General features: G+C 44.1%; 1 protein-coding gene across 2 annotated transcripts in view; it reads right to left on the bottom strand.

Annotated features, from left to right (window-relative positions):
• NBAS (NBAS subunit of NRZ tethering complex) overlaps positions 1 to 23,808 on the bottom strand; it is a 1,762,396-nt gene that overhangs the window by 1,450,693 nt on the left and 287,895 nt on the right. For both annotated transcript variants that reach the window (XM_069235962.1, XM_069235961.1), the window contains exon 10: positions 6,340 to 6,475. In XM_069235962.1, coding sequence (XP_069092063.1) covers positions 6,340 to 6,475 — 136 coding nt within the window. The remainder of the gene's footprint in view (positions 1 to 6,339; positions 6,476 to 23,808) is intronic.

A 23,808-nucleotide genomic window follows, 5' to 3' on the forward strand; every position in this document is an offset into this window, starting at 1 on the left:
CACAAAAAATGTTTAGATCAAGTTAAGGACCCACTTTGCCATCACAAATGAAACGTTTATCAAACCTTTAATGAACATCAACACAACAGGCAATTTGAAAGAGGTCAGTTGGTCCGCCAAACGAAGAAAGGCAGAAAGAGCTGACAAACGTTTATAGGGGCCACTGCAAGGCATTGCTGGGCTAAATATAAAACAAATAAAAGGACATCTGACAGCTTTGCCTGCAAGGGGTCTGTCTTTTGGGTACCGCCCCTTGTACAAACTTGTTCCAGTGCCTGGCACAAATAGATTTTGCCAAGGGGCGTTTGGCAGCAAGGATGACATCTGCAACTTAAGGCAGGAAATCGAATGCAGTCAACTGCCGCCACACAATCTCCAGGAATGGGGCAGTACACTGTGTAGGTTCAGGTAAAGAGCACTGCCCTGTTACTGAGAAAGCGGTCCTCCCAAAGTGAAAGCCTGCTCAGATGACATAAGCTCCGGCTCAGGAACTGAGGCCACAATGCTCAAAACTACCAGCATGACTTTGGCCTGGTTGTTTTTGATCTTCTTGAGACGTTAAAGCAGGAGGGGAAGTGGCAGAAATGCATACAGGAGTCCCTTGTTGCACTGCAGCCAAAATGTGTCCCCTAAATAGTGCACTTGTGAAACACATTGTGCAAAACTGTCGACACTGCACACTTGATGGTGATAAAAAGATATAGCCAGGGTTCCTCACATTGGTAGAGCATGCCCTAAGTCACCTCAGTAAGTGGGCACCACTCATTATCTGCCAAAAGACATCTCCTTAGTTCACCTGCCCTGGCATTCAGTGATTGGCGACCACAAAGATGCCCTGGAGCTCCTACCATTTCCAAAACCACAGGGATTCCAGGCACAGAATCCAAGACCTCATCCTGCCCTGCTTTTGAGGTACCACATAGCGGTGGTGTTTTCTGTGAGAATCTGCACCATTCTCTGTTTGATAGACAGCACAAATAGACATTAAAGCCAGAAGAATAGCCTGCAGTTCTAGAAGACTGACACTCAAGCCTGGCACTGGAGACCAGATTTCTCTGATTACACTCCCCACAGTGAGAACCAACCCAACAATGATATGTCTTTCACAACTGTCAGCTCCGATCGGGGAAGGAAGAAGTGCAGTCAATCAATGCACACTGAAGACATTTAGCTGCCATTTCCAAGATCTGGACGTGGTTGAAGAGGTGGCCCCGGTACTCGACCCATGGAGGCTTCAAGTTCCACTGCAGGGCGTGCACATGCCACTTGGCATGGTTGACAGAGGATGCATGCGGCCAAGAGGCCTCAGAACCTCCCTAACCTGGAACGAGAAGCAAACCTGAAACATCAGGATTATAGCACAAATTTCTTGGACTTGATGCTGTGGAGGGAAAGCCATTAACTCCATCATATCCATGAACACCATAATGAACAGAAACCCCTGCAAGGGTATCAGGTGGGACTTCGGCTCATTGATTGTGGATCCCAAAGATACCACTAGTTCTTGCATCATCTGGAGTTCGTCTACGACTGACTGTGGCGAGCCTCCCTTCAGCAGCCCGTCATAGTGGTACAGGAATTCAGCAGTTCACAACCTCTAAAGATGGGCAGTGACCACTGCCGTCACTTTCTTGAACAACCACATGATGCTGGTGTGGGCTAAGCAGAGCACTGTAAAGTGACAATGCTCCTGGCCCACCTTGAACCACAGGTAATGCCTGCGAGACTGCAGGCCAGTTACATATAAAAATATGAGTTATGCAAGTCCAAGGACACCATTCAATCACCTAGATCCAAAGCAGAGAGGATCTGGGCCAACGTGAGCATCCTGAATCTATACTTCCACAGGAAGTCATTGATTAGATTAAGGTCCAAAATAGGCCTAATTCCCATGTCCTTTTTCCAAAAACGAAATTGTGAGAATAACAACCTTTGCTTTTCTCCAAGTCTGGTACCTTTGCTATGGCCCTGTACAAAGCAATAAGCACACCTTCTATAAGAAGACAGGGAGTGCTCCACTGAAATCCGTTTTGGTAAATCTGTCGGATGTGTTGGCTCCTTACTCCTACTGTGTGGGCATGAGCTGCTGAGGGCAAACTAAAAAGGTTTGTTGGTCAGGGAGGTGGAGATGGTCGGCTGGTGTCCCTGCTGGCCTGCATGCTGCCTATGAGGTGCATCCACAGTCCTGAAATGACTGGATTGCCTGCTGCATCAGTTGCTGTGAGACTGTCTCTGTCTACACTCTAGCCCTCTCAAGAGGCCTATAAATATTCATAAGCGGTGCGGAAACTGTTTTGCAGAAGCAAATAGCCTCAAAGAATGTGCTTTAACTACTCTATCATTCAAGCATTCCAAAGTTGAGTCTGCATTTTCCAAAAGAGGTTAGACCCATCAAAGGGCATGTCCAACAGCAAAGCCTGCACATCAAGAGAAAGGACCAAGTAAACATAATAGAGGCATGTCGATTAAGGACTACACAGGAATGAACCACCCAGCCAAGGTAATATGTGGTATTCAAACATGCATGAAAAACATATGTGGCCACATCTGGCCCATCATGAATAGTCTGGCCCAAGGAAGCCCTCAGGTCTTCTAGCACTGCCGTCAAGATCTTGCTGGCCATGTCCCAAAGGGTAAGGGTGTAACAACCCAACAGGCAGACAACGTTAGCAAATCGGAGCAACAGACTGCCTGAATAAAACATGGTTGTGTCAAACGCCTTAATCCTCGTAGATTCCCTATCTAGCAGGTTGGTGAGGAATTAATTGGGAATTGCTTTAGTGGTAGAGGCCTGTACAATAAGGCTCTTTAAAGTGGGATGCTGGATGAGAAAATCTGGGTCACCTGGTGTGAACCTGACACATCTGGCAATCTGTCTGTTCAGAGGCAAACAAGAACATGGTTTCAACTAGGTAGCTATCAGAGAGGGCAGCTGTAGCTCTAGCACCTTGGCTGCCCTCTGAACCAGCACGGAGGATGAGGCACTTCTCAGTTGGTGGCACATGTGGGGAGTCAAGTTCTGTCTCAGAAGAGGTGTCAAGCCCATTCACGTTTTGCAAATCAGGGTATAAGGCATTATCAGTGTAATGATCAGGGAGCTATAATGCAGTAGAGTCACCAGATTCGGGACAGGCTACATGGCAACCAGTTGAGCGTTTTGTAATTTTGTAGTGCAACATCGGCCAGGCTGACGCTGTTTTGGGATCTGACGTATGTGTCAGCACTGAGTCATCTTCCGGCACTGTCAGCACGGGCATCAGGAACCGGGATGGATCGTGGAGTCAGAGTGTAAGTCTGTAACAGAGATAGTTCGGGCCCGGTAGTGGGTATTAAGGAGGCAGCCAGGAGAAGAGGAGAACTTGCTGATGGTAACCTGTCCGGAGACCCCTCTGGTTCCAGATGAAAGCACACAGAATGACGAACGGCCTCTTTCACAGCCTACATCTGCTAAGGGATTGAGAAAAGCCCAGGAAATTCAGGGTATTCATCAGGATCAATACAATGAAAGGGAACCAGTGACATCAAAGGAGTGAGCCTCGCATCTTGACATTCCCATGCCTTCACCTTGAAGTCAGATTGATGGAAAGGGGTTAAGTCCAGCTTCACTTCTTTAAGCTGCATTTTCACTTGGACTTACAAGAAAACTTTGAATGGGATGTGGAATGGTCGTGAGAATGGCTCCAAGATCGCAGGCCCAAATTCAACCTGTGAATGGAAGTGACCTCAGAACCTATAAGAAGGCTGTGACTTCTTCTTGTGCTTGGCAACGCACAGCTTTACCTCCTGGTCTCAAATCATCTTTGTAAGCATAATGGTTCACTTATCACACAACTTAAGAGTCTAAGCCCGGGTGCCAAAGGCATACGTCATGCAGATCCATGAGTGACATCTGGTTCCTGCAATCTTGGCATAGCTTGAAATCAGTTGTTTTCGGTGGGAACATGTTCCCTAGCACACTGTAATGAGGTTGTAAGGCATTAGAAAACCATCAATTTCAGAAGCAGATCTCTGGATCTGAATAAAGGAACAGCCATCAGCGCATAGGGGATTCCTTGTGTCAATTACAAGATTGTATGTAGTCAGGACGGAGATGCACAACTCCACCTAACGGCAATGAAGAATATTCTAAGGAGAGGAATCTGTGGTTGGAAATATCCATTAGAACGCTGATATTTTACATTTGGAAACAATCGGTAGTGAAATATATACAGGCGTGCAATGTCACGCTTTTCACTTGTGGGTGAGGGTAGGAATGGAGTAACCAATTTACAACTATAGTACTTGGGCGCCATAGCCCTTCCTTTCTAAAAAGTAAAACCATAAAAGTGATATCAAATCATTGCATATAGCATGTCTCATATCTCAATGATTTCAATTTGACTGCAACCTATCCAATAGGACTACTGATAATACTGCATGCCTCACAACAAGCATGTCACACCACACAGATCTATACATGATCCAGAACACCCTATCCCTCATCACAAGAAACTTCAGATTCCACTCTACGATGAAATCATTGCAATGACATGGACAGCACCAACGGCAACCGAAAGCACTACAAAATCAGATTAATGTCATACTGTCCTCTAGACAAACTGTAAGAAAATAACAATAAACATTCACATATTCTTATTTGAACTAAATGGACTATTACTGAACTTGCGAAAGAGTGCTTCAGTGCATGCATTTGTTAATGTTGAACATAAATATTGCTGGTTAGGTTTTCAATACATTAACAAAATATCAGACTTTGCTATCAGATACATTATTGTTGTGCTTTTCTGATCTGAGTATGACTCTTATAATGATGTATATGCAAAAACAGAGGGACTGAGACTGATAGGCCAAAATATGTTACAACTCTCTTTACCAGACACAGATGTTTGGTAATCAATGGTGGTAGGAATGGGCCTAGGAAGAGTGTACATGAGTCTGAGGTCTTTTATTAACTTTCTACAATGACCTTACTAGCTTTTAGAAGCAAAGCAAAAGTTGAGGCAGTAAAACTGAATTCCAGGCTCATGATTCGTGGTTGATGTGGAGGTGAGCAGATTTGATTGTGAAATATGCCCATATGAAAGATCGCAAGAGATCATAGAAGCACAGCACATGCAGAATTAACTTATGCTATGGCTAAAAGCTTCTATGTATGAACCTATGCGGTGCCCCTTTTATTAGACAGCCTGACCCTTTTATTAGACAGCCTACTGCTTCAAGGCAGATTATCTTACAGCATGCATGCAGGAAATTTAAAATTCGAAGATCATGGTGCAGTCGGAGTACTTAACTTGACTGTATCTCCCTCTAGATTTGTGTCTAAATATAGAGGATCCAAATGAAGACAGTTCACAAATTGTTTAGCATCTACGTAATTTTATAATAGTTGGTTATTGAAGGCCTATGGTCCGTGTGTTTGCACTTGGACAGCTACTAGCATATGTCCATGAATGTACTGTCCTCCTTAAGCAAATAATTTAGCGGCGGAACATACTGACATGTTAGACATGCAGAGCCCATTGTGAGGTTCTGGTGGTTTTAAACCATGTCGCACATGGATTAAAGCCTTCTTAGTCCACCCTTACATAGTCTTAAAATATTAGTTGGATCTACCCGTGCTGTGACCATCATAAAAATAAGAACCTATTCGAAGTTTGCATTTGCACTAACTAGGGAATGGTACGACTACTGGTTGGGCAATACTTATCCCTGACAGAGGACGACATTGAATGAAAAAAATCTTCCATCAAGGGTAGTAGCAGTATATTTATTGATCTACTTTATGCATGGATAAGTAGCTTGTGTTGTCAAAATATCATCCACAGCCAGCGATTGGTGCAAAGTTTTCGATCCAGTCTGAAGAAGGCGGTTTACGAAAGATAATCTCCAGGAATAACCACAGATAAAACTGTTGAGGAACTCGGGTAGAGAATGTCTAAACCCAGGTTCATACCCAACTTATCGACATATTATTCACAGAGCTGTGGTGTCAGCCACCATCCACACAAGTGTCCTCCAATATTCCAAAATTCCTGTCTATTGCACTTCTGTTTACAAATGTTTAAAGTTACATCAACACAAAACAAGCAAGACTTTTGAGAAGCCAGCTTATTTTTCCTGCAGTTCTGTAATGGTTGGTAAACTCTGAACAAAGCTACGCCAGATGTAATTCAAGTTTATTTTATTACCACAAAAACATCTAATAACATAGGAAATAACACTGTGGAGGAATTCACTTTGGTGGCTCCCAAGTTACACATGCTAAATTGTGAGGGCCTACAATGTCTGACATGTAATTACAAAGCTAAAATAAATGATTTGTAGAAAAAGGTTACTTACAGTGGCAACATCATCTTCATAACTAGTAACCTGCTTATAGTAGGGGGCGCCTGATAGTACTCTCCAGGCTGATATTCCACACTGTGCAGCTTTAGACACATCTTGGCTCGTTTCACACCCACCTACAAGCAGAAGCCTACATCGAACACAAAATGCAGAACATCAACATGAGTACAAACAGCCATTGGCATTTAATCAGCCCAACACATACACAAGTTTAGTACTGTGTTAAATTAACAAAGTCATTCACTTAACACCATTGTTTTAAAGTGTAAAAAATCAATGTTGTGTCCTGCTATATGTGTTAACACAATAGTTCTCTATAAGTTTCTCATTACATATTCTTTATTTGATAAAGTACTTCCAGACGGCATATTGCAGAAGCATTCTGAAAAAACAGACGAAAGAAAGAGGCGACACCACATGTGCTGATGACCATCCTGCATCACACCAGTGACATTAGCCAAACCCCAGCTTCTTCACTTTAGCTGAACAAGTATTGGCAAAGCCAATAGGCCTCGCCTGAGCAAGAGCTACTGGCTTTGCCAATATGTTTTAGCCATGTTGTTCAGCAGTGTGGTTGCTGTTCAGCATGGCTAAAAGTTAGTGGCACAGAGGAGAGTGGTGTGGAGTGTGGTAGATTGGAGTGGCGAATGGGGGGGGCAGAGTGTTATAGAGTGGAGCAGCAGAGAGTGTTGTGTATTGGAGTGGCACAGAGTAGCGTGCACTGGTGTAGAGTGTTTCAAAGTATAGAGCATAGAGTGCGGTGTCATTAAATTCAACGGAGTACAATGCAGCATTGTAGAATGCAGTGGATAGAGTGAAGTGGTACACAGCACAGTGGCGTGGACTGGCGCGGAGTGGAGTGGCGCACAGTAAAGTAGAGTGGCGTAGAGTTCAGTGGTGTACAGTGGCTTTGAGTGGTGCAGAGTGGAGTGGCGCACGGTTGAGTGATGCAGAGGGCAGTGGCACAGAAAAGAGTCGAGTGGCGTAGAGCACAGTGGCATACAGTGGTGCAGAGTAAAGTAGCATAGAGTGGTGCAGAGTAGAGTATAGTGCCACAGAGTGCAGTGGCATAGAGTGCAGTGGAGTGGAGTAGTGCAGAGTAGAATGGCGTTTATGCAGAGATGAGTGTCAGAGTGCAGTGTTGTAGGGTGGAGTTCAGTGGCATAGAGGGCAGTGGTGTAGGGTACGGTGGTGCAGAGTAGAGTGCAGTGGCAGTGAAGCTGTGTAGAGTGCATTAGCGTAGAGTGCCATGGAGAAGAGTGGAGGGGTGTAGAGTGCATTGGCATAGAGTGGAGTGGCGCAGAATGGAGTAGAGTGGCGAGGAGTAGATTGTTTGGGAGTAGAGTGATGTGGAGTGTTGCAGGGTAGAGTGCAGTTGCATACAGTGGCACAGAGTCTAATGGTGTAGAGTGCAGTGGCACAGAAAACAGTGGTGCAGAGTAGATTAGAGTGGTGTACAGAGTTGAGTGTTACAGAGTAAAGTGCATAGTTGTAGTGTGTATTAGTGTAGAGTGCAGTGATGCAGAGTGGCATAGAATGCAGTGGCATAGAGTAAAGGTGTACAGAGTAGATTGGTAAGTCCTAGACTAGAGTGGTGTAGAGTGCAGTGGCGAAAAGTGCATAGGGTAGAGTGGTACATGGTAGAGGTGTAGCATGAAGCGGTGTAGAGCGTAGTGTGGAGTGGTGCAGAGTGCGGTGGCACGGAGTTGTGTAACGTGGATTACAGAGTAGAGGGCAGTAGTGTGGAGTGGTGCAGAGAAGAGTGGAGTGGCATAGAGTGGAGTATTCATGGTGTGGCAGCACACTGCCATTAAGGCCAACACATTTTCAATTGAAATGAGCATTACGTTTGCACAGACATACAGTTTTACTAATAAAACTATATAATGCACAGAGGAAAATGTGCGGAAACGGATTCACCTAGCTTAATGATTTGTTTTGATCATATTAAAGTATTTGTTTCCAACACACTTGAGAAATAACAAAATGTGCTTCATTTGTATTAATAATTCTGATATATTCTGAAATACTTACACAGTTCATTTAAACATTCTCGTGTGCTAGAAAAAAAAACTCTTCCCTACTCCTAGTATCCAGGAAGATTGTCACATAAACCCTCTCACTTTGAAGTCAGAGAAAGAAAAGTATAAAAAACCCTTGGAAGACTGCGACTGAAATTTGGTGCAGGTGTATTTGGTCTTTGAATGCATTGCAAAAGTGACAAGATAAGATCAAGATTTAAAGTCCCGTTAACAGAAAGTGAGTTAGTGGGAGGATACAGAAAACATGGTTTAAGCAATGGGAGGGACAAACTGAACTTGGAGAGCCTACAGCAAATAAAGTCAGCACATGTAAAGCCAGAAAGTGTGAGTTACAAACCGAAAGCCAATGGTAATCGATGAGCAGAATGCATTCCTAGGTCTTCTGTATCTGGCTTCTGGGGCAAAGTATTCGATTCAAAGGTCTACCTCGAGGGACAGTGCGATCACTGCACTAGTGAATGATTTTGTTGCACAGTTATCAAGAAAAACATATATTTGAATGTTGAACACAAACTGCCAATGTCAATTACAGTTCATGGTACAAAAGTTGTTTAAAGAAGCCAACTGTCAATGTACTGTGGCAAATAGATGGTAAACCATGGTAAAATGATGGGTAAACTGTGTTATCCACCTTCTCTAACAGTGGTTTTTTTTATTATTATTTATTAAAGACCAAGATCAGACACACCAACACATGCCCTCAGGCCAGCAGCTCCTCCCCAGCACCCCTTACCCAAGAAAAAGAAAGCAGATAGGGCAGGGATTTCAACTACGTAATAACAATCAAAATAGTTCCAGAACAAAAGCATATTAATCTCCCATCATGCCCGTTGGTCCGTAAAGTGTAAATACATAATCATTGAGACAGGTGCCTAACAAAAGAACGATGCTACACATATAATAGCTAACACATAATTTACAAAGTTAATTACCATTCCCCAATCTAATCCTGGGGCATCAGCCTTTGCATCCAACTAGTAATCGCAACCCATAATCTGGTCCCCCACTTCTGCTTCTTTTGCCTCTTACTACTACATCATTTCCTGGTTAATTTCTATGTTGTACACCATTAACAATCTTGATCTCAACATTGCGAAAGTTGAGGGGTGAGGGTTTAGCCAATCTGATGCAATCCACAAGCAGGCAACCGTCATAGCGATAAAAAGTAAATATGCTTCCCTCATAGCCTCACAGTCTTCCGATCTGTCGATCACACCAAGAAGTATCAAAGCTGGAGAAATCCACACCTGCCTGCCAATATTCAAGCCCAAAACCTCTCAATATCCTGCTTCAATGTTTCCAGTTTGGGCATGAATAAAACATATTAATTGTGTCAGACTACTCTAAGTCAAACCTATTACATCTACTACTCATATCACGCAACCTCACACCACACTGGGCTCCCGACAGGTGTGTGGTAAAGGTTAAAGATTATCTTGTAATGTTGGCTTCTCGGGCCCGCCATTAGTAACACCTTATTACCTGGGTCCAGTGATTCCTGAAGATAAAGCCCCAAAGGCCAAAACTTAGCCTCCCATTTAGCATTTTGCAATTCAACATCTTCTCACGGATTCTGTACCAGTAGCTCACCGCCTGATCTGATTCTAGACTTTATACGTTGTTCTTAAGATCTTAAACCTAGTTTTCTTATAGTAATGTGGTTCTATATTTGTGACCAAGAATGCCCTAGCTTAAGCTCCCAAAATCAGCTCATAAAAAGATGGAGACTCTGCTACATTCACACAGGCTGGTCGATCCACAATCAAGATTAAAAAATATGTTGCAGCATGCATGCCCAATTATAAAAAGTAAAGTTTGGGGCCGATCACACACCTAGTGACCGCAGCAAGGTCATATATTTAGCCTCCTCTTCTGGGTCCCTGATATCCCCATAAACAGCTGAGGCAAGCACTCTCCAGTTTAACCAATCAATATTTGTTAATTTCAAATGAAACAGTCTTAAAAAAAATTGAACACCTTTGGGAGAATAGTCATCTTCAGTACATTACATCTCCCAACTAACGAAAGATGAAGATGGTCAATTCTCCTAAGATCTTGTTTGATATTCTGTAATAAAGGTGCCAAAATCAATTCAACCAGCCCATCCAACAATGGAGTAATTCTAACTCTTAGATATACAGCATCTGTCACAACACATTGACCCCTAAAGTTGGTTCTTTTTAGTACATAACACCTGGGTCTTAGCCTCATTCAGTCTATATCCTGAGAATGCCCCAAACTGCCTAGCCTGAGCTTCTGTTTCAGCTGAATCTATGCTAACCACCATGATATCATCTGCATACGCTAACACTTCATACTCAACTTGACTGACTGTCACCAGTTTGATGAGTGGGTTGTTCTCCAGCCTTACTGTAAAGGGGTCTATATATAGGGGAAATAATAAAAGCGAACAAGGACAGCCCTAGCGAGCACCTCTTAAGATCTGTATATAATCCGACTCTAGCCCCATAATTCGTGTTACAACCCTTTGGGCTTTGAATAACGCCGTAATAGCCTTGATAAAGCTACTGCCGAACCCCTATCATTCTAGTACTACCAAGAGAAACTCCCAATGATATCCTGTCAAAAGCCTTTTTGGAATCCAGTAAGACTAAACCAAATGGTGTCTTTAGTGCTTCAGCCATGTCAAAAAGGGCAATCACCCTTCTTACGTGATCTATTGGGCTCCCTTTCGGGGATAAAGCCATGTTGCCGAAGTGATACTAATTGCAAGATAACCCTTCTACTGATTTGCCAACTCCTTAGCATAGATCTTCCCATCAGCATTTATTAAAGAAATCGGCGTATATAAGTTGGGGAGGAGAGGTGGTTTACCTTTTTTCTTGAAAACAATTATGTTTGTGAGTTCCCATGAAGGTGGTATTGATCCCGCCTGTGTCTGCAAAAAGGTCTGGAGCATATCCTGTTGGAGTGCTAAAAAAAACAAAGTTTTATAAAATTCAAGTGGGGGATTGTCATATCCTGTAGCTGTCCCTGTAGCTGTCCCTGTAGCCAAGGAATTTATCGCTTCAGAGATCTCATCTAATGTTATTGGGGAACCTAACATTCCTTGAGCTTCTTCACTTAGTCTAGTCATATCCAAACCCCTGAGAAAATCCCCGTAACCGCCAAATCAGTTTTCAGGTTCATCGGTATACAGGGCTTGGTAGAAACCCCTAAAGACCCCATCAATAACAGGTGAAGTTTAAAAAAATCAACCCCTCTGCATCAGATATATATCTGCTATACCACTTGTCACTTCCTTCTGCCTAATCTGCCCAGCTAACAGTCTCCCGGTGGCCTCACGGTATTCATAACATTCTGATCGGAGATGATGAAATTCTGAAGCCAACTCCCTACTAAAATAATGATTAATCTTTGATTTTAAAAGGACTATTTCCTGCTGAGTCCCTTCAAAATCCATCCCCTTAATTAACCTCAAAATCAGTTTCTCCTCTGCTGCAAAAAGCTCCTTTTATAGTTTGCATATCTCGTTCTGTCTTAGCTTCTGCTGATGTAAACTAAAGCTCAGGGTTTCCTTCCTAATTCCTGTGTTTAAGGCATCCCACAAAAGGTCAGTCAAGGCAGTCCCTTTATTGTTTTCCAAGAATCACCTTATCCAATCACACATATCATCCACATATACCTCGTCTTGCAACAGATTCCTGTCAAAAGTCCAACATCTCTGTGGTCTCAGAATATACATCACTGGAACTTCGAGGACCAGAGGACTATGGTCTGAAAGAACCCTAAGAAATATTTCTATCTTAACTAGGTTGACCAAAGCAGTAGAAACAAAGAAATAATCTAGTCAAACCAACTTGTCATGTGGAGCAGAATACAACGTCAAGCCGGGGTCCGGGGACTTGCACTTATCCCATACATCTGTACGGCCATGATCCTTCATTAAGCATTGCAAAGCCTTATATACCACCGGCTTCTGCTCCGAGTCCAATGGACTTGCATCTTGGTCACTTTTAAGAGCAAGATGCACCTTCAAATCTCCACAGAGAATAATGGGGGGGGGGGGGGGGGGGGGGCTAGAGGGCCAAATTCACATTCAACAGATCAAAAACAGCAGCCTCATCCAGATTAGGACCATAAACTGAAGACAGGGTGAATAGCGCCTCCCCCACACAATACAATAGCCCAACAGCCCAACTTGTCTGCAGCTATACGCCCGGCTAAACATATAGACTTATTAGCAAGGATTGCCACCCCACTAGAAGTGAAGCTTTGCTGCTTACAAACAAATAGTGAAAAACCTAAATCCTTAAAAAACTCCTGTTTATTCCAAGGGAAGTGGGTCTCTTGCATGCACACGTCTGGTTGCATGACCTTTAATCCCAATGTAACCTTTCCCGGCTTAGTTTTATCGAGACCACAGATATTCATTGTACACATATGCAGCTTATGCCCTACCATCTTGCCACATAGACAAAGCTATTTCCCCCATCTTCACCAGCAAGCCTACACCAACCTTCGATATATGAAAAAAATAAAAATACCAACTACAATCAAAAAGATTTTTCTCAAAAACATAAACAGAAATGTACCATGCAAGTCTGCTCCTGCCGATCCAGAAACCTGCAAACGTGCGCACTCCCCTTTACCCGAACCCAATTTTACCTTGTTTTGCCCCACATCCCAATCAGCTGTTCACGCCTGCTGTGTTGAATAACAATAAGCCTGCACTATTTTACCTCTACCCTCCACAACTACCCCTGCATCTCACCCTCATACCCCATACTTTCCTTACCCCCTTACAATGCCTACTGGAAGCTGGACCACCCAGGTTCGTTGATGGTGAATCCCTACATAGTACCCAAAAGAAAGTTGCACATAGATCATGCTGCTCCCTCCCCTACTACATTATACTAATCACATGGTGAAACATTTTAACCATAGCCCATAGACTTCTTTGTCACACTGCAACTAAGCCACATCTTTCCGGGCAGGCTTCATCCATTCTCCCAAACTCATTGATCTTCTTAAGACAGAAGGCTTACCAGCCTGCAATTACAGCTGACAATGTATATGTCACCCACCAACACCATAACACCCCACCCACCCCAAGCAAGCAAATGTTGTCAAAAGCTCTCCCCCTACCCACCACCACTAAACATATCAAACAAACTGAAAACAGCCCTCTTAAATTCTAAACATCAATTCAAGTCTCTAAAGATATATTAAAACTAAATCAACCATTAACAAGCTAGCCAGAGCCAGGCCCAGAACCCAAGCTACTGAGAAGCTCCTTTGCCTTAACTTCTGACATAAAAAAATATGTTCTGTCATAAGACACAACTTTGAATATAGCTGGGTTCATTAACTAAGCTTGGGCTCCTTTACCCTAAAAGGACTGGATCATCTGTCTACGACACCACCTTCTCTCAACAGTAAAGTGGCAGAAGTCCGGCCTAACAAAAAAAGTGCAGCCTTCAAATGTTTGCTTCAGATCCGGATACTCAAGGTCAAAAAGTGTCTGATGCAGCTAAAAGGTACCAAAATAAATTAAAACTGCCCTCAGCTTCCCTCCATCCTGCAAAGCTGGGGAATTCTATTTAAAAGGAAACCTGTGGGCTTGCTGAACCTCTACATCCCAGTTTCACTCAGAGAGCTCCGGAAAGGCCCCCTTGAAGAGTACAACAATGTACCTGCGAGTGTCCCTTCCTTACCACCCCTCAGGTATACCCAGCACTCTAAGATTATTTAATCGAAGTCTATTCTAGAAATTTTCGAGCTTTCACTGTGTGTCCAGCCTTTCAGTCCTCATCCATGTGGGTGTGGTATTGGGCATGCACCTACTTCCTTGATTGCCTTTGCCCAGACCGATCTGAAAGGCATGACTCTTTGTGTATTAGTAGACGAGGTACAGAATCAGGAATGTTACTAGAATACTTTCTTGAAGGTCTTCAGATCTTTCCTGAATCTATACTTGTCTGAACTGAATGTGTAGTCAAGTCTGTTACACAGTATTCCTTCAGTTGCTTTCAATTAAGTCCTGCCATGTTTTTTAAGTGCTACTGTTGGTTGAAAATTGGGTCTCTAGCATTGAAAATGTGAGGTTACTTTCTGAAGGTACTTGGGATCAGACTTCTGGAAGGCCTGACTTAAATGTTGAAATTAATGCATTTCTCTATACTGGGAGCAAGGGCAGGGCTTTCAAAGCTTGTGTTGTGTGACCATGTCTCAAGTCCTGCGCAGATTACCACATAATGGTCCAACTAGAGAAGGACTAGTATCTTCTCGAGCTTGTTTAACTGATGGACTGTGACTCTCAACATTACAATGATTTGTGGAGTAGATATGAGGTTTCAGAGGGCCCCTAGGTTAATGTATTCAACTTACAAGCAGATGATGATAGTTTGTAATGGGGCATGGTGTGGAGGATGCCTAGGCCATGGGGCCAAGTAAATGTAAGGCAGTTTGTTTACAGAATCCAAACAACAGGATATCTGACTTGGAATCAATAAGGTATAGGAGGCTCTCCCAAGTCCAAAATAATCTATACTACAACTACAATTCTCTAATTGTCTCTCTAGCTGCAGAGTAGCTTAGTTGGTGATGTTGTGTGATCTAAGCCTGTGGTCTACAATATTCACACAATGAACAGGAAAGAGGAGATGACCTTTGTGGGGCACCATACGTCATTTTAGAATTGTTCTTGACTGTAGGTACGTGGACCTGCTAGATCAGTGAGTGAGAAAAACTCAGATACATTTAGGAATGTGTTTGCAGTTCTCACCCAGTCTTGCAACCCTCTTTGCAGTATTTAGTGATCCACCCATACAATAAGCTACCAATAAGTCATATTAGGGTTACCAGCTGGTTCTCACGGAGGGCAAAGAGTAACCTTCTCTGACATCCATTAAGACAACCTCATTTGTAGGAAAACTACATGGTCAGTCGTGGGGTAGGTCATTGGTGTTGCTGTGCTCCTCAAGTTGGTAGGGGACCTATTTCCATGATCTCAGTTGGGAAAAGAGGTTTGACATTTGCGGGAAGTTAAGACATGTCCAGACAGTCCATTGAGTTTTGAGAAGATGTTGCTATCATGTTTCAGTGACCAGGATACTTCTTCATGAAGATGTGAGGCATTAAGTCAGTGATATCCCACAATAGTATTTGAAGTACTGTATTATTCATGTAGCTATTTAAGTGGTGGGTGGGACCCTTTCTGAGTAGAAAGATTGTACATGGCACACAGACTCTAGATTGTATGTACAATAGTGTAAAATGTAACATTTGAATAAAAATGACTTTGTATCAGACGCTAAGGGACTCACATCTGGTTTTGTTTATAAATTGAGAAATAAAGACAATAAAAAAAGCATTCTCGAGTCCGTTAGAGGCCACAGGCATAGTCTTCAACATCTGAATATTCATTCTACTTCAGTGCATATTATACCATTTGGATGTCAAGATAGGAACATCCGTTGGTAGACCACCGTCTCATAGATACCTGGAGGCATATACACCCCCATGATCGCGAATACTCATACTACTCCCCAGTACACCTCCTCCACACTCGCATAGACCTTATCCTCATCTCCCAAGACATCACCCACAAGATCACTAGCGCTGATTACACCGCTAGGGTAATCTCAGATCACTCCCCTCTCATCGCTCATTTCAGATGGGGCAGCCCGCGCGCATGCATCCCAACTTGGCGCCTCCAGACCCGATTGTTACAAGACCCCCCTTTCCGAGATGAATTAGCCATACACATATCCTCTTACTTCATCCAAAACAAGGGGACAACGGGCTCTAGATCAACAGAATGGGACGCACATAAGGCAGTCATACGAGGAACATGCATCTCAGCAACAGTCGGCGCGCGTCAAACACTAGCACGTGAGCTTAGTAACTTAGAAAAGGAAGTACATTCTTTTGAGAAAGACTTCGCCAGGGGCGAGATTACACACACAGAACTAGCTGGAAAGCGCGCACAATGGTACGAAGCTGATAGACGACTAGGTCTGTTTGACCATCGACACTACATAGCTCGTAACCACGCAGAGGGTGACAGATCGGGTAAATTACTGTCATGGCTCATACACAATGGTGGCCGGAAATCCCCCATAGGAGCCATCCGATTAGAAACAGGACTAATAGTAAATGCACAGGCCGATATTAACCTAGCCTTTAAGGAGTATTACAGCACACTATACAAAGCTCCCGTCCCCCCACCCGAAACATCACTGAGCGAGTTTTTTACTGTTATCGAGCTGAAACAACTAACGACCGCTCAGGTTGCAGACCTGGAAAGACCAATTGATATCAATGAGATACAGCAGGCCCTAAAACAATTGCCGCATGGCAAAGCACCAGGCAACGATGGACTGCCTATTGAATACTATAGCATGTTCCCGACTCAAACACAAACCCCATATCTAGAGATGCTGACGGAGGCGCTAGAGCGTGGACAATTACCAGACACATGCCGTGAAGCGCTGATAGCAGTGCTTCCTAAGCCGGGGAGAGACCCATTGGATGTACGTTCATATAGACCACTATCACTACTGAACACAGACTGTAAGCTACTCGGTAAACTGCTAGCCAACCGTTTGCTCCCATGTATGCCGGACCTGATACATCACGACCAGGCTGGATTTATACCTGGCCGGAGCACATTTAGCAATATCCGAAACTTATTGCGCCTTATGGCGAACTCACGAACGGATGACTATGCTCAAGTGGCAGTATCACTGGACATAGAAAAAGCATTTGACACGCTGGGTTGGCCCTTCTTGATGGAGACGTTGCGCCGTATGGGCTTCGGTCGAACATTCATCAGATGGATAGAGGTACTCTACACTAACCCTTCTGCAAGAGTCAAAACGGGCGACACGATTTCGCAACCGTTTAAAATAGAGAGAGGAACCAGGCAGGGCTGCCCATTATCCCCGCTTTTATTCGCCCTCGCAATCGAACCCTTAGCAGCTCACCTACGAGCGGTAGCCCCTGCATGGGGCATCCGAGACGACCACACACACCGTATAGTGTCGCTATATGCAGACGATGCACTTATTTTCTTACGAGATCACCAAAAATCCCTACCTGAAGTGCTGAAGTTACTGCACAGGTTTGGCACGTTGGCCGGACTCAAGGTAAATTGGTCTAAGTCGTGCATATTCCCTATGTGTCCTGTCCCTGAAGCACACAGATTATCCTCCAACCCTGGCGAACTGAAATGGTGTTACACCACTTTCAAATACTTGGGTGTAAACATATATCACGACGCACGAGATCTCAGGGACGGCAACTTGGGGCAGGCGATTCGATCCATTAGAGGCTCCCTGCCCTTCTGGTGCTCACTCCCTCTATCACCATTGGGCAGAGTAGCCATAGCGAAGATGGTGATCCTGCCCCGATTGTTGTACTTCTTCATGGCCCTCCCACTGACTCTCCCAGCCTCTTTCTTTAAACCTCTGAATAGCCTATTAATAAATCTCATATGGGGCAACGGCAGACGCCGAGTGGCACTAACAAAATTATACCACCCACTAACAATGGGTGGAATGGGAGCGCCTAGATTCGAAATGTACTACGCAGCTTCCCAGTTACAATGGATCTCATCCTGGCTAAGCCGTCCAGACGGAGCTGAATCACAGATGATCCACTCGTCTTTGGGGAACAGGGGCTTAATACAATACTTGATGAATCGCGAATCCCCCAAACACCCACGCAACATACTACTGAAAATTGCGCACTGGATATGGGGCCACCATGTGATCATGAACAATAAAACACCACAATATTCCCCCAGGCTTCCATTTTTGGCCATCTCGAAAATAGCCAACATAGCAGCTAGAGTTGGCCTGAACAGTTGGTCAGAAAAGGGAATACGCACCATCGGCGACATCTATAGTGAAGGACGCCTCCTAACTTTCAATACACTAATTGATAAATATGAACTGGGGCGCGGAAGCTTTATAGCATATGGAGCTGTACGCCAGACACTAAGGTTTTGCTGGGGCAATGAAAACTCAGAACCAAATATCTCCCCTAGATTGCATGAGTTGCTAGGTAGCATAGAAGATTCAATAAATGTGTCAAGAGCATACATAATCTTAACTTCTTGCGCTGAAGATAAACAAGTACAATCAAAGAACAAGTGGGATGCAGTGCTAGCAGAGCCTCTACCACAACCCGCTTGGAATCAGGCGTTGACAATGACAAAAGAAGTATCACGCAACCCGCGTTTTCGTTATACCCAGTTTAATTATTTACATCAAACATATTTATCACCTCATCGAATAACCCGTATTTTCCCCCACTCAAAGCAAACATGCCCTAGATGCGCCACTCCCGAAGCCACCTTTTACCACATGACCTGGGAATGCCCCCCAATCCGGAAAGTATGGGAAGACATAATAGTACTGCTTGTTGATTGGACAGCTGTTGAAATGTCCCCCACCCCGGAGCTGTGTTTGCTGGGTGTAGGTCCAAGCCTTAAAAGACGGAAACAAACCCTAAGATGCATAGCGCTGGCACTGGTGTTGTACAGACGCCTCATAGCCATGCACTGGAAGGCACCAGCCGCGCCGAGCATTGAACAATGGCGATCGGAGCTGCGGCGTTGGGCCAGGGCCGAAGCCGACACGCTTCAGCTCCTATCAACAAAGGGTGTTCTGGTCAAAGGTCTTGACACCTGGAACTCTTTCGTAGCAATAATAGAAAGAAAAGATGACGAACGCCCGCCCTGAACGATCCCCCCAACGAACATTAAAATCTGCATTTTATAGTCCTAAATAGCTGTAACCCCCCAGTGATAGCGCGCAACCACCCTTCATCAGGCTCGAATCAGAATGTCAAATAGAGGAAGGCGGACAGGAGCTGGGAGAGACAACATGAAATTGTATAACCTAACAGGCGGTAACCAACTAGCAATAACACCAGCACACAAAGGGACGCATGACCCAATGCTCGCGCGCGTGCCTTCCTTTCCTCCTCTGCCCCCGCTTCCTCCGTCTTGGGGGCCCCCCCCGGCCTTTATCCCCCCCCACAGTATTTCCCCTCTTTCTCTTTCTTTCTTTTCTCTTTTCTGTTTTTTTTTTTTTTTTTTCTTTCTTTCCAATGCAACAGGATGCTTTAATATGATGCCCAGTCAGGACTATTCCCCCCCCTGCTCCAGCCCGTGGCAACACGTTCTCTCTGGCAGTGGCGCGGAAGTGGGCGAAGTACAACATAGCCCAGTCATGGTACATAAGCCGTCTAGGGTGATGTGATGAACGAACCTGTTGCAAATGTTATTCTTATTGACAGCTTTCACTTGTGTAATTTTGTTGTGTGATAATAAATAATAAAAACACATTTAAAAAAAAAAAAAAAAAAAAAAAAAAAAAAAGATAGGAACATCCGTGAGCCAGTTACTACAGTATAGTTTCTTCATTTTTTGTCAGCATGGTTTTATCCGCTTATATAAATTTGGTCTTTCACCATTTTCAGTCAAGTCTGCTTTTCAGGGTTGTTGTTATATACTTCATAATCTGTTTTCTTTTTCTTCTGCTATTTTGGGGCTATTATATCACGTGTTACTGTGACGTTGGAAAACAGTGATGGTTTGTTCTTGTCAATAAGTATCAAGGGAGGATGAAGTAGAAACTTTAGCTAGGTGGTTCATGGAAACTGAGGTTCAGCATTCACTGCGCAGCCTTCTCTGGGGTGCACTAACACAGACTAAGTTAGAGATAGGCAATTGTTCGGTCCATGAAAGATGTGTACCAGTTTCTTTCGCTTCACCTTCTGGTTGAATAAAATGCCTCTTTTGGTAAGTAGCAAGTGCATTAACTGCTTAGCATATTCCTTAGGAAAACTGTTACCTGTTTGCTCTTTTCATCCTCTGCCAACGTGTTGAAACTTTCAACCAATGTGATTCTCTTAGTTCTGAATTGTAATTTTTGGACCAAGCTGAGGAATTCCGCTTTGAAAGAAGAGCTACAGCTGGTGTTCGGAAGGTATCAGACAGGCTTATCAAAACTTTAACATTTATTGAGCAGCACAGGATGGAATGTTCAACTGATGTGCAGGGAAGTTCCATATCATTGATGCATAGGAATTCCTTGGGGATGTAACATCCAAAACGTTTCCTCTGCTGCAACATCTGTTCTTAGCTGAGATCTTTAAGCTTAGGGTACTATACTGCCCATGATTATAGAGCAATCTACATTCAAAAATGGTTCTGTGATAGGATGAATGTGGAACTTGTGAATTTCATTTAAGTCTTACGTTTCAAATATCTGTACCTGCGCCAGTGCTACTTGACTTGGCTTAGGCATGCTTAGTCAAGTAGCTATTTCACCTAGGGTGTAACACAGGGTGATGAATTCAGCCAACTGATAAAATTTCACGTTTGTTAGATCATAGAACAAACTTTTCAACACACTTCAGTGTAATATGAAAAAAATCAACCTTAACATGAGTTACCTCATGTTCGACACGATCTTTGTTTTTATTTTATTTCTGTAAAGGCAAGTTATTTAAAAAAATAGAAAACACTAGATTCTACATTGATGTACATGGATCAGCGTAATGTTCAGAGTCCCAGTAAAATATGGAGATAAAGTCACCATAAAATATGCAGATCCCACTTTTGATGGATTCTGCTTATGCACTAAGTATTTGCACTTGATGACGTAGAGAACAACATCAGATCCTGAAGAGTTAAATACCCAGATTACCTAGCTGAACACAGAGAATCTAGTACAGCAGCATTAAAACAACAGCAAATCCCACCATTTTAACCCAAATTGTTGTTTGGGAGGACAGTGAGTCTTCAAAGCATTGTATTACTTCTTTGTCAAGCAAACATTTTTTACAATATATTATCTTTAATAAAAAAAGTACATAAATTATATTAATGATCAAAGGTATCGGTTACATATGTAAGTAGGTGGTATAAGATTGAAATATTATATTTGGGTCACATATGGCATACTGAACTACAGTCACAGCTTGCAGGAGTTAAATTATTAATAATTTAAAAAAAATTAAAAAAAGTACACTGCTCCGCTGCACCTCCGTCCCCTCCGAAGGCAGAGGCTCTGAGCCTGCCCTGCAGCTAATTCTATCGCTGCATGAAAGCAGCGTTATCATTGGCTGGAGCACCCAGCCAGGGTGCTCCCAAGCAGACTGAGAGCCTGTGTCTGCTCTCTCCAGCCTGGCAACACGGTGCCCAGTTGGAGAGAGCACAGGGCCCGAGATGGCAGGCCAAACACACATGCACCCTGAGGGGAGTGCACTTCCCCTAGTCCCTGTCATCCCACATGGCCCTGCTCCTTTAACAACAAAGCGATAGTAAACGTAGTTTATTATGGTTTCGTTGTTAAAGGTTTGTAGCGGCTGCTGCTGGGGGAGGGGGGGGGGATGCTCCTCCACCAAAGCGGAGAAGCCGCTGCTGAAGAATTAACTTAAATACACAACTGACCACTACTCAGAGTATATTTTAAGGCAACTTAAGCACTTGTCAGGAGAACTACTCCTCACAAAGTCGGAGCGGTGCGGGATCCAGGTTATGGCCATGTGACAAGGTACTGCTTCACAAGATTGTCTTTTAGCTCCTTCTGAATGGTAAGAAGGGATGACTAGCAGACCTGGACAGGGTGCTATTTCAAGTCCTAGAAACATAGCAGGAGAATACAAGGCTCTGCATCCTTTCCTTTCTACATTTACAGATTTTCCGTCTGGCGACTGCCGCTGCAGACTCTGCCTGCTTCACTGAGAGCCTTAATGTGGACTATAAGGTACGATGGGGAGCTAAGGTGGATTGCCTTGTAGATGACAGTGGCGTAACTAAGGCCCCCACAGTGCGGGGCAGCTCCTTGGGACCCCCTCAGCACAGTACCCAGGCCTGAGAGCTCCTGAGTAAGTCTGGGGGGGGCTCCAAATACTTTGCAGGCCCCCCCCCTCACGTTTCATTATGCCACTGGTAGACGATGCAGCTCATCATGCATGTGATGCCCAGTTGAATTCTCTGAGGAACTTTTATAACACTGCCAACTCTAATATTCCCTTAATCAAGGTCCCCCCAGGTGCCGGCACACCTCACGCACCACCAACCATTCCAATTCAAATGGCTTTGGGCAAGCACTACATACTTCAACTTCACTTTCAAAGAAAATTGTAAAATTCATCTACCAAACTCAGCAAGACATTTTCCCCTCTCCTGTCCAGTATTTAAGAAAAACTGAGTTTTTTCCCCAGATTTAAAAACAAGCATCTACATTTTTAGGACAGAAGCCAACGTTTGAATGCACAAACACAGCAGACTGGCAGGGAAGGCTTTAAAAATGCTGGTCATTCTACAGCCCTGCAGACTGCTTTAAAATTAGAGGCAGGCCACTATTTAGTAACAGACTAAAAATACATTGGAGTCAAGATGTTACACAAATATTTTATTTAAAAAAAAATGTCTTTAGAACAAATTCACCTGCACCGGGAAGAGGCCTGATGATCTTGGGCAAATCAAAGACTTCAAAAATGAGTCTAAGTACACTCATTAAATCCGATGTGCAAACTTTCAAGGGTGGAGGGTTTGGCCTGTAAGGAGCAGATGTCTGGTGCTCGGCTAACAGCTGATGATAATAAATAACTTCCTAAAGGATGATCTATGGAATCTCACAATCTACTCACACACAGGGGATCATAATGACCCCGGCGGTTAGTGTGAATGTGGTGGCAGTACCGCCAATAGGCTGGCGGTTCATACCGCCACATTATGAGAATGGCGGGTTGGCTGCAGTCAACCCGCCACTTCTCCACTCATATCGTCATAGCAGTATCAGCGCCCGGCCAGAGATGTCAATCTCCAGCCCGGCGGCTGGCATAGTACAGCAACCGGCATTTTGAGCCTACCTACCACCATGGTTTTTGTGGCGTTAGCAAAGCCACGAAAACCATGATGGTAGGCCCTACAGATGACAGGGAATTCCCTCCCTGTCACCGGTAGGCGGCTTCCCCCCCCCCCCCCCCTCAACACCCACTTGATGCACCCCACATCTTCTCCGTCCACATTCCCTACCCCCCTCCATCCAAACTCCCCCCTCCGATCATCTCACTCCCCCCACCCCCTCTGATCCCCTCCCTCCCCCCATGCACGAACACACCCGCAGGCACGCACCACGCATACACCCAATCACTCTCACTGGCATACACGCATACATCCTGTCATGCTCGCACACATTCTTACACACATTCACACTGACATGCAGACATGCACTCTCTTCACCATTCTTACACGCATTCACTCAAATGCATACACCCACGCAAACAACACTACACATACAGACACATTCACGCACACACTCACACATTCATGCACACAACCAGACACACACAACAACCCCCCTCCCCTGTTGGAAGCCCAACTTACCTTGTTCTAGGAGGTCTTCCAGCAGGGAACGGGAAGGTGCGCTGT

The sequence above is a fragment of the Pleurodeles waltl genome, chromosome 5 (assembly GCF_031143425.1).
Source record: "Pleurodeles waltl isolate 20211129_DDA chromosome 5, aPleWal1.hap1.20221129, whole genome shotgun sequence".
NCBI classification, from domain to species: domain Eukaryota; kingdom Metazoa; phylum Chordata; class Amphibia; order Caudata; family Salamandridae; genus Pleurodeles; species Pleurodeles waltl.